The sequence below is a fragment of the Oncorhynchus tshawytscha genome, linkage group LG15, assembly GCF_018296145.1.
Source record: "Oncorhynchus tshawytscha isolate Ot180627B linkage group LG15, Otsh_v2.0, whole genome shotgun sequence".
NCBI classification, from domain to species: domain Eukaryota; kingdom Metazoa; phylum Chordata; class Actinopteri; order Salmoniformes; family Salmonidae; genus Oncorhynchus; species Oncorhynchus tshawytscha.
The window spans coordinates 35,211,577-35,231,028 of NC_056443.1; the positions used below are offsets into that span (position 1 = coordinate 35,211,577).

Consider the following 19,452-nt stretch of genomic DNA (forward strand, 5'->3'; position numbering starts at 1 on the left):
ATGAGAGGTGTTCAGTCTCCCTACATAATTATGAGTGATGAGAGGTGTTTCAGTCTCCCTACATAATGATGAGAGGTGTTCAGTCTCCCTACATAATTATGAGTGATGAGAGGTGTTTCAGTCTCCCTACATAATTATGAGAGGTGTTTCAGTCTCCCTACATAATTATGAGAGGTGTTTCAGTCTCCCTACATAATTATGAGAGGTATTCAGTCTCCCTACATACTTATGAGTGATGAGAGGTGTTCAGTCTCCCTACATAATTATGAGTGATGAGAGGTGTTTCAGTCTCCCTACATAATTATGAGAGGTGTTTCAGTCTCCCTACAAAGTGATGAGAGGTGTTCCTGTCTCCCTACATACTTATGAGTGATGAGAGGTGTTTCAGTCTCCCTACATAATGATGAGAGGTGTTTCAGTCTCCCTACATAATTATGAGAGGTGTTTCAGTCTCCCTACAAAGTGATGAGAGGTGTTCCTGTCTCCCTACATACTTATGAGTGATGAGAGGTGTTTCAGTCTCCCTACATAATTATGAGTGATGAGAGGTGTTTCAGTCTCCCTACATAATGATGAGAGGTGTTCAGTCTCCCTACATAATTATGAGTGATGAGAGGTGTTTCAGTCTCCCTACATAATTATGAGAGGTGTTTCAGTCTCCCTACATAATTATGAGAGGTGTTTCAGTCTCCCTACATAATTATGAGAGGTATTCAGTCTCCCTACATACTTATGAGTGATGAGAGGTGTTCAGTCTCCCTACATAATTATGAGTGATGAGAGGTGTTTCAGTCTCCCTACATAATTATGAGAGGTGTTTCAGTCTCCCTACAAAGTGATGAGAGGTGTTCCTGTCTCCCTACATACTTATGAGTGATGAGAGGTGTTTCAGTCTCCCTACATAATGATGAGAGGTGTTTCAGTCTCCCTACATAATTATGAGAGGTGTTTCAGTCTCCCTACAAAGTGATGAGAGGTGTTCCTGTCTCCCTACATACTTATGAGTGAGGAGAGGTGTTTCAGTCTCCCTACATAATTATGAGTGATGAGAGGTGTTTCAGTCTCCCTACATAATTATGAGAGGTGTTTCAGTCTCCCTACATAATTATGAGAGGTGTTTCAGTCTCCCTACAAAGTGATGAGAGGTGTTTCAGTCTCCCTACATAATGATGAGAGGTGTTTCAGTCTCTCTACATAATGATGAGAGGTGTTCAGTCTCCCTACATAATTATGAGTGATGAGAGGTGTTTCAGTCTCCCTACATAATGATGAGAGGTGTTTCAGTCTCCCTACATAATTATGAGAGGTGTTTCAGTCTCCCTACAAAGTGATGAGAGGTGTTCCTGTCTCCCTACATACTTATGAGTGATGAGAGGTGTTTCAGTCTCCCTACATAATTATGAGTGATGAGAGGTGTTTCAGTCTCCCTACATAATGATGAGAGGTGTTTCAGTCTCCCTACATAATTATGAGAGGTGTTTCAGTCTCCCTACATAGTGATGAGAGGTGTTTCAGTCTCCCTACATAATTATGAGAGGTGTTTCAGTCTCCCTACATAATAATGAGAGGTGTTCAGTCTCCCTACATAATTATGACTGATGAGAGGTGTTTCAGTCTCCCTACATAATGATGAGAGGTGTTTCAGTCTCCCTACATAATGATGAGAGGTGTTTCAGTCTCCCTACATAATGATGAGAGGTGTTCAGTCTCCCTACATACTTATGAGTGATGAGAGGTGTTTCAGTCTCCCTACATAATGATGAGAGGTGTTTCAGTCTCCCTACATAATGATGAGAGGTGTTCAGTCTCCCTACATAATTATGAGTGATGAGAGGTGTTTCAGTCTCCCTACATAATTATGAGAGGTGTTTCAGTCTCCCTACATAATTATGAGAGGTGTTCAGTCTCCCTACATACTTATGAGTGATGAGAGGTGTTTCAGTCTCCCTACATAATGATGAGAGGTGTTTCAGTCTCCCTACATAATGATGAGAGGTGTTCAGTCTCCCTACATACTTATGAGTGATGAGAGGTGTTTCAGTCTCCCTACATAATTATGAGAGGTGTTTCAGTCTCCCTACATAATGATGAGAGGTGTTTCAGTCTCCCTACATAATGATGAGAGGTGTTCAGTCTCCCTACATAATTATGAGAGGTGTTTCAGTCTCCCTACATAATTATGAGTGATGAGAGGTGTTTCAGTCTCCCTACATAGTGATGAGAGGTGTTTCAGTCTCCCTACATAATGATGAGAGGTGTTTCAGTCTCCCTACATAATGATGAGAGGTGTTTCAGTCTCCCTACATAATGATGAGAGGTGTTTCAGTCTCCCTACATAATTATGAGAGGTGTTTCAGTCTCCCTACATAATTATGAGAGGTGTTTCAGTCTCCCTATATAATGATGAGAGGTGTTTCAGTCTCCCTACATAATTATGAGAGGTGTTTCAGTCTCCCTACAAAGTGATGAGAGGTGTTTCAGTCTCCCTACATACTTATGAGTGATGAGAGGTGTTTCAGTCTCCTACATAATGATGAGAGGTGTTTCAGTCTCCCTACATAATTATGAGAGGTGTTTCAGTCTCCCTACATACTTATGAGTGATGAGAGGTGTTTCAGTCTCCCTACATAATGATGAGAGGTGTTTCAGTCTCCCTACATAATTATGAGAGGTGTTTCAGTCTCCCTATATAATGATGAGAGGTGTTTCAGTCTCCCTACATAATTATGAGAGGTGTTTCAGTCTCCCTACAAAGTGATGAGAGGTGTTTCAGTCTCCCTACATACTTATGAGTGATGAGAGGTGTTTCAGTCTCCCTACATAATGATGAGAGGTGTTTCAGTCTCCCTACATAATGATGAGAGGTGTTCAGTCTCCCTACATAATTATGAGTGATGAGAGGTGTTTCAGTCTCCCTACATAATGATGAGAGGTGTTTCAGTCTCCCTACATAATTATGAGAGGTGTTTCAGTCTCCCTACATAATTATGAGAGGTGTTTCAGTCTCCCTACATAATTATGAGAGGTGTTTCAGTCTCCCTACATAATTATGAGAGGTGTTTCAGTCTCCCTACATAGTGATGAGAGGTGTTTCAGTCTCCCTACATAATTATGAGAGGTGTTTCAGTCTCCCTACATAATTATGAGAGGTGTTTCAGTCTCCCTACATAGTGATGAGAGGTGTTTCAGTCTCCCTACATAATTATGAGTGATGAGAGGTGTTTCAGTCTCCCTACATAATGATGAGAGGTGTTTCAGTCTCCTACATAATGATGAGAGGTGTTCAGTCTCCCTACATAATGATGAGAGGTGTTCAGTCTCCCTACATAATTATGAGTGATGAGAGGTGTTTCAGTCTCCCTACATAATTATGAGAGGTGTTTCAGTCTCCCTACATAATTATGAGAGGTGTTCAGTCTCCCTACATACTTATGAGTGATGAGAGGTGTTTCAGTCTCCCTACATAATGATGAGAGGTGTTTCAGTCTCCCTACATAATTATGAGAGGTGTTTCAGTCTCCCTACAAAGTGATGAGAGGTGTTTCAGTCTCCCTACATACTTATGAGTGATGAGAGGTGTTTCAGTCTCCCTACATAATGATGTGAGGTGTTTCAGTCTCCCTACATAATTATGAGAGGTGTTTCAGTCTCCCTACATAATTATGAGTGATGTGAGGTGTTTCACTCTCCCTACATAATGATGAGAGGTGTTTCAGTCTCCCTACATAATGATGAGAGGTGTTCCTGTCTCCCTACATAATTATGAGTGATGAGAGGTGTTTCAGTTTCCCTACATAATGATGAGAGGTGTTTCAGTCTCCCTACATAATGATGAGAGGTGTTCAGTCTCCCTACATAATTATGAGTGATGAGAGGTGTTTCAGTCTCCCTACATAATTATGAGAGGTGTTTCAGTCTCCCTACATAATGATGAGAGGTGTTTCAGTCTCTCTACATAATGATGTGAGGTGTTTCAGTCTCCCTACATAATGATGAGAGGTGTTTCAGTCTCCCTACAAAGTGATGAGAGGTGTTTCAGTCTCCCTACATAATGATGAGAGGTGTTTCAGTCTCCCTACATAATTATGAGATGTGTTCAGTCTCCCTACATACTTATGAGTGATGAGAGGTGTTTCAGTCTCCCTACATAATTATGAGAGGTGTTCAGTCTCCCTACATACTTATGAGTGATGAGAGGTGTTTCAGTCTCCCTACATAATGATGAGAGGTGTTTCAGTCTCCCTACATAATGATGAGAGGTGTTTCAGTCTCCCTACATAATGATGAGAGGTGTTTCAGTCTCCCTACATAATGATGAGAGGTGTTTCAGTCTCCCTACATAATGATGAGAGGTGTTTCAGTCTCCCTACATAATGATGAGAGGTGTTCAGTCTCCCTACATAATTATGAGTGATGAGAGGTGTTTCAGTCTCCCTACATAATTATGAGAGGTGTTTCAGTCTCCCTACATAATGATGAGTGATGAGAGGTGTTTCAGTCTCCCTACATAATGATGAGAGGTGTTTCAGTCTCCCTACATAATGATGAGAGGTGTTTCAGTCTCCCTACATAATTATGAGAGGTGTTTCAGTCTCCCTACAAAGTGATGAGAGGTGTTTCAGTCTCCTGCATACTTATGAGTGATGAGAGGTGTTTCAGTCTCCCTACATAATGATGAGAGGTGTTCAGTCTCCCTACATAATGATGAGAGGTGTTCAGTCTCCCTACATAATTATGAGTGATGAGAGGTGTTTCAGTCTCCCTACATAATGATGAGAGGTGTTTCAGTCTCCCTACATAATTATGAGAGGTGTTTCAGTCTCCCTACAAAGTGATGAGAGGTGTTCCTGTCTCCCTACATACTTATGAGTGATGACTGGCTAGGTATAAACAATATGATAGCAGCTCCACCCTGTCCTATGGTATGTAGATAATAACTGGCTAGGTATAAACAATATGGTAGCAGCTCCGCCTTGCCCTCTGATAGTGGGATTGTTTTTGCATATTGCCTTTACCTATCAAATCCTTTCTATACTGAACAAAAATAGACGTTTCGGTCCCATGTTCCATGAGCAGAAATAAAAGATTGCAGAAATGTTCCATACGCACAAAAAGCTTCTTACTCACAAATTTGGTGAATAGATTTGTTCACATCCCTGTTAGTGAGCATTTTTTCATTTGCTAAGTTAATCCATCCACCTGACAGGTGGGCCTATCGAGAACCTGATTAAACATTACACAGGTGCACCTTGCGCTGGGGACAATAAAAGGCCACTCTAAAATTTACAGTTTGTTTTGTCACACAACACAATGCCACAGATGGCTCAAGTTTTAAAACTAAGTGCAATTGGCAAGCTGACTGGAGGGATGTCCACCCGAGCTGTTGCCAGATAATGTAATTTTAATTTCTCTACTATATAAATATATATATATATAAATATAAATAAATATATAAATATGAATATATAAATATATATATATATAAATAAAGTGGATAGGGCTTGGGGTTGTTTCTAGATGTGGGATAGGGCTAGGGGTTGTTTCTGGACAGGGGATGGGGGATAGGGGTTGTTTCTGGAGAGGGACAGGGGATAGGGGATAGGGGTTGTTTCTGGAGAGGGGACAGGGATAGGGCTAGGGGTGGTTTCTGGACAGGGGATGGGGGCTAGGGGTTGTTTCTGGACAGGGATTGGGGGATAGGGGTTGTTTCTGGAGAGGGGACAGGGGATAGGGGTTGTTTCTGGAGAGGGACAGGGGATAGGGCTACGGGGTGGTTTCTGGACAGGGGATGTGGGATAGGGCTAGGGGTTGTTTCTGGACAGGGGATGGGGGATAGGGGTTGTTTCTGGACAGGGGATGGGGGATAGGGGTTGTTTCTGGAGAGGGGATGGGGGATAGGGCTAGGGGTGGTTTCTGGAGAGGGACAGGGATAGGGCTAGGGGTTGTTTTTGGACAGGGATGGGAGATAGGGGTTGTTTCTGGAGAGGGGACAGGGGATAGGGGATAGGGGTTGTTTCTGGAGAGGGGACAGGGGATGGGGGCTAGGGGGTGGTTTCTGGACAGGGATGGGGGCTAGGGGTTGTTTCTGGACAGGGATTGGGGGATAGGGGTTGTTTCTGGAGAGGGGACAGGGATAGGGCTAGGGGGTGGTTTCTGGACAGGGGATGTGGGATAGGGCTAGGGGTTGTTTCTGGACAGGGGATGGGGGATAGGGGTTGTTTCTGGAGAGGGGACAGGGGATAGGGGATATGGGTTGTTTCTGGAGAGGGGACAGTGGATAGGGCTAGGGGTGGTTTCTGGACAGGGGATGGGGGCTAGGGGTTGTTTCTGGACAGGGGATGGGGGTTGTTTCTGGAGAGGGGACAGGGGATAGGGGATAGGGGTTGTTTCTGGAGAGGGGACAGGGGATAGGGCTAGGGGTGGTTTCTGGACAGGGATGTGGGATAGGGGTTGTTTCTGGACAGGGGATGTGGGATAGGGCTAGGGGTTGTTTCTGGACAGGGGATGTGGGATAGGGGTTGTTTCTGGACAGGGGATGGGAGATAGGGTTTTTTCAGGACAGGGTATGGGGGCTAGGGGTTGTTTCTGGACAGGGGATGGGGGCTAGGGGTTGTTTCTGGACAGGGATGGGGGCTAGGGGTTGTTTTTGGACAGGGGATGGGGCTAGGGGTTGTTTCTGGACAGGGGATGGGGGCTAGGGGTTGTTTCTGGACAGGGGATGGGGGCTAGGGGGTGGTTTCTGGACAGGGATGGGGGCTAGGGGTTGTTTCTGGACAGGGTATGGGGGCTAGGGGTTGTTTCTGGACAGGGTATGGGGGCTAGGGGGTGGTTTCTGGACAGGGTATGGGGGCTAGGGGTTGTTTCTGGACAGGGTATGGGGGCTAGGGGTTGTTTCTGGACAGGGTATGGGGGCTAGGGGTTGTTTCTGGACAGGGTATGGGGGCTAGGGGTTGTTTCTGGACAGGGGATGGGGGCTAGGGGTTGTTTCTGGACAGGGGATGGGGGGGATGGGGTTGTTTCTGGACAGGGGATGGGGGCTAGGGGTTGTTTCTGGACAGGGGATGGGGGCTAGGGGTTGTTTCTGGACAGGGGATGGGGGCTAGGGGTTGTTTCTGGACAGGGATGGGGGCTAGGGGTGGTTTCTGGACAGGGGATGGGGGCTAGGGGTTGTTTCTGGACAGGGGTGGGGGCTAGGGGTTGTTTCTGGACAGGGGATGGGGGCTAGGGGTTGTTTCTGGACAGGGGATGGGGGCTAGGGGTTGTTTCTGGACAGGGATGGGGGCTATGGGTTGTTTCTGGACAGGGGATGGGGGCTAGGGGGTGGTTTCTGGACAGGGATGGGGGCTAGGGGGTGGTTTCTGGACAGGGGATGGGGGCTAGGGGGTGGTTTCTGGACAGGGATGGGGGCTAGGGGGTGGTTTCTGGACAGGGGATGGGGGCTAGGGGGTGGTTTCTGGACAGGGGGCCCACCCTATTATTTTCACCAATCAAGAGGATCAGTGGTCATGGAGAAGAAGAAGAGGAAAGGAAATCATGTAAGACTACTTGGACGTAGCAAACGTGTTGCACTGCTGTTTTCCACTGCGCCATTTTCCAGGACATTTATGCAGAGAGGCAGTCTAATGAGGAGATGACTTTTAATAGCAGTTATTAAACAGAGCAATTCAGACGGTCATTTCACCTTCAGCCCCCTGATTGAAGATGTATTATTCTCTATGACATCAATCCTGCGGTCAACTACTTGATTAGTGGATGTGCCTGAGTGCGTAAGAGAACCCTCTTCTTATTGACAATCGACCAAATGTGACCTTTGAAATGAATTCATTTCCGGGGTAACTTATTAACATTAATGCTGAAATTCATGCATTCGTTTAACGACATTGTCCCTGCCACATCTATCATAATTTCAAAAGCAGCCGAGTGTGACAAAGAGCTGGCTCTGCAAGGCGTGGATCTGCAGTAACCGACCCAGCTGTTGTCATCAAACTCGTTCATATTATGATGGACTGGGCTTCAGGCCTTCTGGCTTCCTCTCCACACCTACACTGAACAAAAAATATAAATGTAAATAAATGTAAAGTATTGGTCTCATGTTTCATGAGCTGAAATAAAAGAAACTAGACGTGTTCCACACAAAAAGCTTATTTCTTTCTCAAATGTTTTGCACAAATGTGTTTCCATCGCTGTTAGTAAGCATTTCTCCTTTGCCAAGATAATCCATCCACCTGACAGGTGTGGCATATCAAGAAGCTGATTAAACAGCATGATCATTACACAGGTGCACCTTGTGCCAGGGGGACAATACATTTTTATATTTCAATTGACAGATTTCCTTATATGAACTGTAACTCAGTAAAATCTTTGAAATTGTTGCATGGTGTATTTATATTTTTTTGTTCAGTATATATCCCTGCTGCATCCAGAGGTGGGTTCAAATACTATTTGAAATCTTTCAAATAGTTAGAGAATTTGCTCTAGCCTGTCTGTAGTGAGTGGGGTTTAGGGACAATTCTATTGGTTCCATTGTGCCAGGAAATCTCAATCAAGCAACGCAAAAGTATTATTTTGGATAGTATTTGAACCTAGGTCTGCCAGAAATAATACACACATAGGCAGCTGTATCCTCGACATGACACCTGACATCAACACGCAGAGGCTCGCCTCAATTCTGAGCCCTAAAACCGCAATGGAACAAACATGGCATGAAAGATACTGTTGAGAAAATGGGGAGAAAACGCTCTTGAGATGTATGATGCCTAACATCATGACAATACGTATACATTACACCAAGATCCTCTGCATGTGTCGGTCCCTGAGGTTTTACCAAAAGCTCGATTTGTTCTTCCAGAGCTCTAACAGACTGTTTACATCGCCTTGGTAACTCCTGAGGCACTCGACGCACGCCAGCTTGAACTGGCTCCATTGCATCTATCTCAAATTGTCCCCTCTAGGCATTGGTTTCGATAGTGTTTCTTTGTCCCCCTAAAAGAACCCCTAAAATAACCTATTTTATGTTAAACCTATATGTGATATTAAAGACAGGGAAGTGCCAATTGAGTTGTGTTAAACGTTCTCTTTTCACTTCCTTCCTGTCACAAGGCATGACTCATTCAACAAACTAGTTTCTAATGCCACTACAGTTGGAAGGCTGAGTGAATCCGACCTGACAGTATTGCATAAATCCGAGGCCCTCAATTTAAAGTTGCTTTGAGGAAAACGTCCACAAATCCACTCGCAGTATTAAGACTTGGCAGTAGGTAGCGCCAGTTCTGAGAGGTTTATTACGGGGTGTCCTCCTTCACACTTTGCTGAGTTGCGTCAACTGCGGCTGCCGAGACGATATCTGAGGCGTCACAGAGCCACGTACTATAGGTGACAATCTTGACTTAGGTACGTAAAATTAACTTTTTGTTGCGTGAAACGTTCAGAGATTATTAGAGTTGGGTGTTTTGCGAAATTTGTATTCATTTAAATAAATATTTAGCCGAAAGAGAGGTGAAAACATTTCTGTAGGCCTAGTTGTATTGGTAAATAGTTAATGACGATTCACACAGAACTACTTCTCAGATTTGGGTTGTTTGCGGCCTGTGGAGAAATGGATTTATATCAAGGCAATTTGAAGAGCGCCTCTATACTGCATTCAACTACTAATCTCACCATTAATCTGTCTTCTTGAAAGTGTTCGACAACAAAAGGAAATGTTTCCCTTTGAAATCCAAGTATCAATATATTTTCCCTCGATTAACATCACAGAGGGCTAAGAAACTAGAACAGGGGAAATTATTCATATGGACGTACTTTACGAGACGATCAAACAAAGGAGACTGAACCTTTTTCAAATCTAGGAGGAGTTGAGACTGAACCTTTTTCAAATCTAGGAGGAGTTGAGCCTGAACCTTCTTCAAATCTAGGAGGAGTTGAAACTGAACCTTTTTCAAATCTAGAAGGAGTTGAGACTGAACCTTTTTCAAATATAGGAGGAGTTGAGACTGAACCTTTTTCAAATCTAGACTGAAGATTCTTCAAATCTAGGAGGAGTTAAGACTGAAGATTCTTCAAATCAACAAGGAGGAGTTGAGACTGAACCTTCTTCAAATCTAGGAGGAGTTGAGCCTGAAGATTCTTCAAATCTAGGAGGAGTTGAGACTGAACCTTTTTCAAATCTAGGAGTTGAGACTGAACATTCTTCAAATCAACGAGGAGTTGAGACTGAAGATTCTTCAAATCTAGGAGGAGTTGAGACTGAAGATTCTTCAAATCAACAAGGAGTTGAGACTGAAGATTCTTCAAATCTAGGAGGAGTTGAGACTGAACATTCTTCAAATCAACGAGGAGTTGAGACCGAACATTCTTCAAATCTAGGAGGAGTTGAGACCGAACATTCTTCAAATCAACAAGGAGGACTTGAGTTATTATGAACAGTATCTAAAGAGTAAACTGAGCTGAATTGAGTGTCTGTGTGTGAGAGTATGTGTGAGTGGAGTGTGTGTGTGTGACTGTGAGCGAGAAAGAGAGTATGTATGTGTGTATGCGAGAGAAAGCGAGGGGGGGGATAGAGAGAGAGAGAATGTGTGTCTGTGTGGGGTTCTGTGTCTCAATCAGCTTTTGTCATTTCTGTCCTCCATTGGGGTTATCTAATACACTGAGCCACTCGTTCTGCTCCCATCATTGTCTCAGAATGATCCTCCACCAACGCTCTCGCACGAGTACGAAATGAATTCAATGTATTTAAATAATAACTATTAGTTATATTAAAGATAGGCAGTGTATGGGTTCCCAGAGCTCACTTTTACCGCTCCAGGCATTTCTCTCCAATATTGGCTGCTGTTCAGAACAAGAGAGAGAGCCATCTAAATTTAAATGGGCCATCTAAACACAAGGGAGGTGGATGGCCATCTAAACACAAGGGAGGTGAATGGGCCATCTAAACACAAGGGAGGTGGATGGCCATCTAAACACAAGGGAGGTGAATGGGCCATCTAAACACAAGGGAGGTGGATGGGCCATTTAAACACAAGGGAGGTGGATGGGCCATTTAAACACAAGGGAGGTGGATGGGCCATTTAAACACAAGGGAGGTGAATGGGCCATCTAAACACAAGGGAGGTGGATGGGCCATTTAAACACAAGGGAGGTGGATGGGCCATTTAAACACAAGGGAGGTAGATGGGCCATTTAAACACAAGGGAGGTGGATGGGCCATCTAAACACAAGGGAGGATATGGGCCATTTAAACACAAGGGAGGTGGATGGGCCATTTAAACACAAGGGAGGTGATGGGCCATTTAAACACAAGGGAGGTGGATGGGCCATTTAAATGGGCCATTTAAACACAAGGGAGGTGGGTGGGCCATTTAGACACAAGGGAGGTGGATGGGCCATTTAAACACAAGGGAGGAGATGGGCCATTTAGACACAAGGGAGGTGGATGGGCCATTTAAAGACAAGGGAGGTGAATGGGCCATTTAAACACAAGGGAGGTGGATGGGCCATTTAGACACAAGGGAGGTATGGGCCATTTAAACACAAGGGAGGTGGATGGGCCATTTAGACACATGGGAGGTGGATGGGCCATTTAAACACAAGGGAGGTGGATGGGCCATTTAGACAGAAGGGAGGTGGATGGGCCATTTAAACACAAGGGAGGTGGATGGGCCATCTGAACACAAGGGAGGTGGATGGGCCATTTAAACGCAAGGGAGGTGGATGGACCATTTAAACACAAGGGAGGTGGATGGGCCATTTAGACACAAGGGAGGTGGATAAAGAGAAGACTTCTACTGATGATCAAGAAGTGGGAGAGAGGGAGAGATTCTTTCCATTATCGGAAAGGATTCGGAGCGACGCTGTGGGTCCACGGGAGGCACGGGGGAGTGAGACGAGAGGGCCCTGGGTTTATGTGTCTATCAATGCCACGTCTTTTCAGGATCATGGTTCAAGGCACATGGCAAGGGAAAAGGAAAGGGGAGACTGGTACGTCGCCTTGGGTGTGTTTGACGAGTCGCTAAGGACCCTGAGCTAGTAGAGACTATGTTCTCTGGTGTCAAAAAAAGGGGGGGGTGATGCTCTAGGCCCGGGAAAGGGGGGTGATGCTCTAGGCCCGGGAAGGGGGGATTGAGAGAAGTAGGCCAACTGGACACACAACTTCTGTCTGGTGCTGTGGAACTGAGTTAAGACAATTCAAGTTGGGTGTGGAGATGTACGTGAAGAAAACACGGACAGAGAGATAGAGAGGTCGAGTGGGGCTGCAAAAACAAACAAAGCTATTTGTTGTGTATCTAGGCCATGATGAATCCTGTAAACATGTATTATGTGTAGAATATCAAAAGAAGAGAAGTTGCAGTAGCCAAGTCTGAAACATTATTTTCTAGTATTTTAGAATATAATTATTTTCATGGTAAATGCAGCAAAAGTGTGGACTTGGTAGTGTGAGAGGGATAGTGTGCACTTGGTATTGTGAGAGAGAATTGGTAACCACAGACTCCGAGAAGGCCCGGAACGTATTTGAAGCGAGATCTCAGATCATTTTTATTTTAATCTTTTAAAATTGCAACCACCCACAGGCTCAGAAGACTCCAGCTGGCAAGCAATTCTGAAGAGAACAGATTCTACACAGACTGGGGCCATAGGGAGACAGGCAGGGAAGTGAAAGAATCCGTACTGTTGATTAAATTTAGTTGATTTAGCCGCTTAGCTTCTCCTCCAGGGTGATTTACAGTTCTACAGAAGATATTTACCTGAGTTGGCTCAGGTTGACTAAGGTAACGCGGCTTCAAGTCTTCAAGGCAGGAAGACCGACCTGCAAACCTCCGGTTGTGTTTTCCTTTTTTCTTCTTTTTTAAAATATCATCGTTATTTATACAGGTTAGTCTCACTGAGATAAACAATCTATTTTACAAGAGATACCTGGTCCAGAAGCACACCTAACATCATCTCTTAATACAATGAGGCTCTAGGGTCTATGGTCACCTTTAGTATGAAAAGCCACTTTCAGTTGGATATCCATTGTACAGTATACGTTGGAATGTAGAATGTAGAATTTCCTTCAACCTACCATCTATTGATCATATCAATTATACTTTTTCAACAGACAGTCTTTACTGAGTGTTGGACTCAATGAATGCAGACAATGAAGTATATCTGCTGGTCGAAGACATTAATAAATGTTCCATTCATTACTTTCACCATTCCAAAGACCAGTTTTCTACGGGAGGTTTTTACACTGTAACGGGCTTATAAGTTGCTGCAAACCAAAAATAATGCAACTATACAACCTCAGAGTGCAGTTAAGGGTTAAAGTGTAAGGTACTTACTCATAGACCTTCAGCTGGAAACATTGGTCATGCAGGAATAGAAACTCTCTCTCTGATCCGTAGTCTATGGAAAGTTTCTCCCTTAGGTCCCTTTGGGGGGAAAAACAGTTTAAAGAGAAAGAAAATTACTCTTTAACATTTTACTTTTGATGAGTTATTGACAATAACCTTTGCTTAAATGAAACGTCAGAAACGAGTCCCATGTATTCTTTTGAGACACCTCTGAATGAATTTGATTAACACTAATATTAATCATATGTATCTCTATACATGGGACACACAGGGTCGATTTCTAGCAGTAGCATTCTGACCAATTTATTTTTTATATTATTTATCCGTTATTTTACCAGGTAAGTTGACTGAGAACACGTTCTCATTTGCAGCAACGACCTGGGGAATAGTTACAGGGGAGAGGAGGGGGATGAATGAGCCAATTGTAAACTGGGGATTATTAGGTGACTGTGATGGTTTGAGGGTCAGATTGGGAATTTAGCCAGGACACCGGGGGTTAACACCCCTACTCTTACGATAAGTGCCATGGGATCTTTAATGACCTCAGAGAGTCAGGACACCCGTTTAACGTCCCATTCGAAAGACAGCACCCTACACAGGGCAGTGTCCCCAATCACTGCCCTGGGGCATTGGGATATTTATTTTAGACCAGAGGAAAGAGTGCCTCCTACTGGCCCTCCAACACCACTTCCAGCAGCATCTGGTCTCCCATCCAGGGACAGTGGTATGCAGGGTGGTAATGCTGCTGGCAATAACATACAGTAAGTTAACATTTATACCAAATACAAAAGACACTGATCAAAAGACCTGGCTCTTTAAAGAAAGAAAGAAACTTCCGGAAGACACTTCGTTTAGATCAAGAACATCAGTGAGACTGGAACAAATGTGTCACTTAATGGAAGTAAAAAGCGATTGCAATGTTGTTCATTTCTGTCACGTTTAATTTCCGATTGACTATTCATGCAGTTTCATTTGAATGCAAAAAAAAATGTATAATCTTAAAAGCATTGGCACCCTACCCACACCACAAAATCTAATTTGCTGAATTTACATGCCAGCTTCTGATAATATAATAATAATAATAATAACATTTATATATATGATAATATCTGAGTCGTTGAAGCATTTAAGTAGCCTTTGCTGTTTCTTTAAAATACAATTTCAAACAAACTAATAAATAGGTGAAGAATAAGTCATAACCAAAATAAATAATTTTACATTTATCCATCATCTTACACAAACAAAATCTTGGTCATTTGTTGCAAGTCAGTGACAAAATAGTTTTGCATTAAATTAAAAGGATAGGGCCTCTGGTCACTTTCACCTCCCTTCTAACACCTCCAACTTAGAGGGACTGGATTGGTGCTACACGAAGATGACACACACACGAAGATGACACACACACACGAAGATGACACACACACATGAAGATGACACACACACGAAGATGACACACACACGAAGATGACACACACACACGAAGATGACACACACACGAAGATGACACACACACACGAAGATGACACACACACGAAGATGACACACACACACGCGAAGATGACACACACACACGAAGATGACACACACGAAGATGACATACACACGAAGATGACACACACAAAGATGACACACACACATGAAGATGACACACACACGAAGATGACACACACACGAAGATGACACACACACACGAAGATGACACACACACGAAGATGACACACACACACACGAAGATGACACACACACGAAGATGACACACACACGAAGATGACATACACACGAAGATGACACACACACGAAGATGACACACACACGAAGATGACATACACACGACACACACACGAAGATGACACACACACATGAAGATGACACACACACGAAGATGACACACACACGAAGATGACACACACACACGAAGATGACACACACACGAAGATGACACACACACGAAGATGACATACACACGAAGATGACACACACACGAAGATGACACACACGAAGATGACATACACACTTTGAAGATGACTCCATTTCCAAGATGACACACACAATGAAGATGACATGCATTTTGAAGATGACACACACACGAAGATGACACACTCTGGACTGACACGGTGATGACACACACACGTCACACACACTAAGATGACACAAAGGCAAGATGACACACACACGAAGATGACACACACACGAAGATGACGTGCCCTTTCAGACCGTTTCGGTATTGCAATGTCACCAATTATCAGGCCGAAGCATTCCTGGCATTCCCTCCCTAATCGAGAATACAGGAACGGAGCCCGTTATCTCTCACTTTGCAAAGGCTCCATTTCCATATTTATGATACACAAATGCTAATGCATTTTGGTTGAGGCGGGTACTCTCTCTGGACTGATACGGTGGAGTGGGGTCTCCCACTAAGGTCACAAAGGCAATTGTGTACGTACGTATGTATGTATGTATGTATGTGTGTGTGTGTGTGTGTGTGTGTGTGTGTGTGTGTGTGTGTGTGTGTGTGTGTGTGTGTGTGTGTGTGTGTGTGTGTGTGTGTGTGTGTGTGTGTGTGTGTGTGCACACTGCCATTCAAAAGTTTAGGGCCACGTTGTTTTTGTCCATTAAAAAAACATCAAATGGATCGATCAGAAATACAGTGTAGACATTGTTAATGTTGTAAATGACTATTGTAGCTGGAAACGTCAGATTTTTAATGGAATATCTACATAGGAGTACAGAGGCCCATTATCAGCAACCATCACTCCTGTGTTCCAATGGCACGCTGTGTTAGCTAATCCAAGTTTATAATTTTTAAAAGGCTAATTGATCATTAGAAAACCCTTTTGCAATTATGATAGCACAGCTGAAAACGGTTGTTCCTGATTAAAGAAGCAATAAATCTGGCCTTTTTTAGACTAGTTTAGTATCTGGAGCGTCAGTATTTGTGGGTTCGATTACTGGCCTCAAAATGGCCAGAAACAAAGAACTTTCTTCTGAAACTTGTCAGTCTATTCTTGTTCTGATGAATGAAGGCTATTCCATGTGAGAAATTGCCAAGAAACTGAAGATCTCGAACAACGCTGTGTACTACTCCCTTCACAGAACAGCGCAAACTGTCTCTAACCAGAATAGAAAGAGGAGTGGGAGGCCCCGGTGCACAACTGAGCAAGAGGACAAGCACGTTAGAGTGTCTAGTTTGAGAAACAGACAGATAATAGATAAGTCCTCAATAGCAGCTTCATTAAATAGTACCCGCAAAACACCAGTCTCAACTTCAACAGTGAAGAGGTAACTCTGGGATGCTGGCCTTCTAAGCAGAGTTGCAAAGAAAAAGCCGTATCTCAGACTGGCCAATAAAAAGAAAAGATTAAGATGGGCAAAATAACACAAACACTGGACAGATGAACTCTGCCTAGAAGGCCAGCATCCCAGAGTCGCCTCCTCTCACTCCCTGTGGGTCAGAAGTTTACATACACTCAATTAGTATTTGGAAGCATTTAAATGGTTTAACTTCGGTTTCGGGTAGCCGTCCACAAGCTTCCCACAATAAGTTGGTTGAATTTTGACCCATTCCTCCTGACAGAGCTGGTGTAACTGAGTCAGGTTTGTAGGCCTCCTTGCTCGCACACGCTTTTTCAGTTTTGCCCACACATTTCTATAGGATTGAGGTCAGGGCTTTATGATGGCCACTCCAATACCTTGACTTTGTTGTCCTTAAGCCATTTTGCCACAAGTAAAAGTATGCTTGGGGTCATTGTCCATTTGGAAGACCCATTTGCAACCAAGCTTTAACTTCCTGACTGATGTCTTGAGATGTTGCTTTAATATATCCACATATTTCTCCTTCCTTGTGACGTCATCTATTTTGCGAAGTGCACCAGTCCCTCCTGCAGTAAAGCACCCCCACAACATGATGCTGCCACCCCCGTGCTTCACGGTTGGGATGGTATTCTTCTCCCCCTTGAAATACATCCACAGGTACACCTCCAACTGACTCAAATTATGTCAATTAGCCTAGCAGAAGCTTCTAAAGCCATGACATCATCTTCTGGAATTTTCCAAGCTGTTTAAAGGCACAGTCAACTTAGTGTATGTAAACTTCTGACCCACTGGAGTTGTGATACAGTGAATAATAAGTGAAATAATCTGTCTGTAAACAATTGTTGGAAAAATTACTTGTGTCATGCACAAAGTAGATGTCCTAACAGACTTGCTAAAGCTATAGTTTGTTTACAATAAATTTGTGGAGTGGTTGAAAAACGAGTTTTAATGACTCCAATCTAAGTGTATGTAATCTTCCGACTACAACTGTATGGTGTCCAGGGCTGGGGGCTGAGGGGAGTTGGGGGTCTATAACAAGGGGCAACAGTGAGAGAGTTATTTCTGGAAAGGTGGATTTTGAAAAGTAGAAGCTCGAACTGTTTGTGCACAGACCTGGATAGTAAGACAGAACTCAGGCTATCACTGCAGTAGATTGCAACTCCGCCCCTTTGGCAGTTCTATCTTGATGGAAAATGTTGTAGTTGGGAATGAACATTTCTGAATTTTTGGTGGCCTTCCTAAGCCAGGATTCAGACAAGGCTAGGACATTAGGGTTGGTGGAGTGTGCTAAAGCAGTGAGTAAAACAAACTTAGGGGGGAGGCTTCTGATGTTAACATGCATAAAACCAAGGCTTTTACGGTTACAGAAGTCAAAAAAAGAGGGCGCCTGGGGAATAGGTGTAGTACAGGGGACTACAGGGCCTGGATTCACCTCTACATCACCAGAGGAACAGAGGAGGAGTAGGATAAGGGTACGGCTAAAGGCTATAAGAACTGGTGCGTTGGGAATCAGGAACAACAGTTTTCAGCTGTGCTAATATAATTGCAAAATGGTTTTCTAATGATCAATTAGCCTTTTAAAATTATAAACTTGGATTCGCTAACACAACGTGCCATTGGAACACAGGAGTGATGGCTGCTGATAATGGCAATTTGATGTTATTTTATGAACAATTTTCTTTGCTTTTCTCAAAAAAAAGGAGAATTCTAAGTGACCCCAAACTTTTGAAGGGTAGTTTATGTATGTATGTATGTATGTATGCATGCATGCATGTATGTGTGTGTGTGTGTATGTATGTGTGTATGTGTGTATGTATGTATGTATGTGTGTATGTGTGTGTGTGTGTCAAATCAAATCAAATTTTATTTGTCACATACACATGGTTAGCAGATGTTAATGCGAGTGTAGCGAAATGCTTGTGCTTCTAGTTCCGACAATGCAGTAATAACGAGCAAGTAATCTAACTAACAATTCCAAAAAACTACTGTCATACACAGTGTAAGGGGATAAAGAATATGTACATAAGGATATATGAATGAGTGATGGTACAGAGCAGCATAGGCAAGATACAGTAGATGATATCGAGTACAGTATATACCTATGAGATAAGTATGTAAACCAAGTGGCATAGTTAAAGTGGCTAGTGATACATGTATTACATAAGGATGCAGTCGATGATATAGAGTACAGTATCAACGTATGCATATGAGATGAACAATGTAGGGTAAGTAACATTATATAAGGTAGCATTGTTTAAAGTGGCTAGTGATATATTTACATCATTTCCCATCAATTCCCATGATTAGAGTGGCTGGAGTAGAGTCAGTGTCATTGACAGTGTGTTGGCAGTAGCCACTCAATGTTAGTGGTGGCTGTTTAACAGTCTGATGGCCTTGAGATAGAAGCTGTTTTTCAGTCTCTCGGTCCCAGCTTTGATGCACCTGTACTGACCTCGCCTTCTGGATGGCAGCGGGGTGAACAGGCAGTGGCTCGGGTGGTTGATGTCCTTGATGATCTTTATGGCCTTCCTGTAGCATCGGGTGGTGTAGGTGTCCTGGAGGGCAGGTAGTTTGCCCCCGGTGATGCGTTGTGCAGACCTCACTACCCTCTGGAGAGCCTTACGGTTGAGGGCGGTGCAGTTGCCGTACCAGGCGGTGATACAGCCCGCCAGGATGCTCTCGATTGTGCATCTGTAGAAGTTTGTGAGTGCTTTTGGTGACAAGCCGAATTTCTTCAGCCTCCTGAGGTTGAAGAGGCGCTGCTGCGCCTTCCTCACGATGCTGTCTGTGTGAGTGGACCAATTCAGTTTGTCTG

The 19,452-nt window shown here is 43.6% G+C and overlaps 1 protein-coding gene across 5 annotated transcripts in view; it reads right to left on the reverse strand.

Moving 5' to 3' along the window:
* Positions 1 to 19,452, reverse strand: part of LOC112214854 (glucosidase 2 subunit beta) — a 278,290-nt gene that overhangs the window by 96,294 nt on the left and 162,544 nt on the right. For 4 of the 5 annotated variants that reach the window (XM_042298486.1, XM_042298485.1, XM_042298488.1 and 1 more), the window contains exon 12: positions 13,314 to 13,403. In XM_042298486.1, the coding sequence (XP_042154420.1) occupies positions 13,314 to 13,403 (90 nt within the window). Of the gene's footprint in view, positions 1 to 7,629; positions 8,046 to 13,313; positions 13,404 to 19,452 lie in introns of those variants that run through there. The other variant, XM_042298487.1, reaches the window with a different exon arrangement.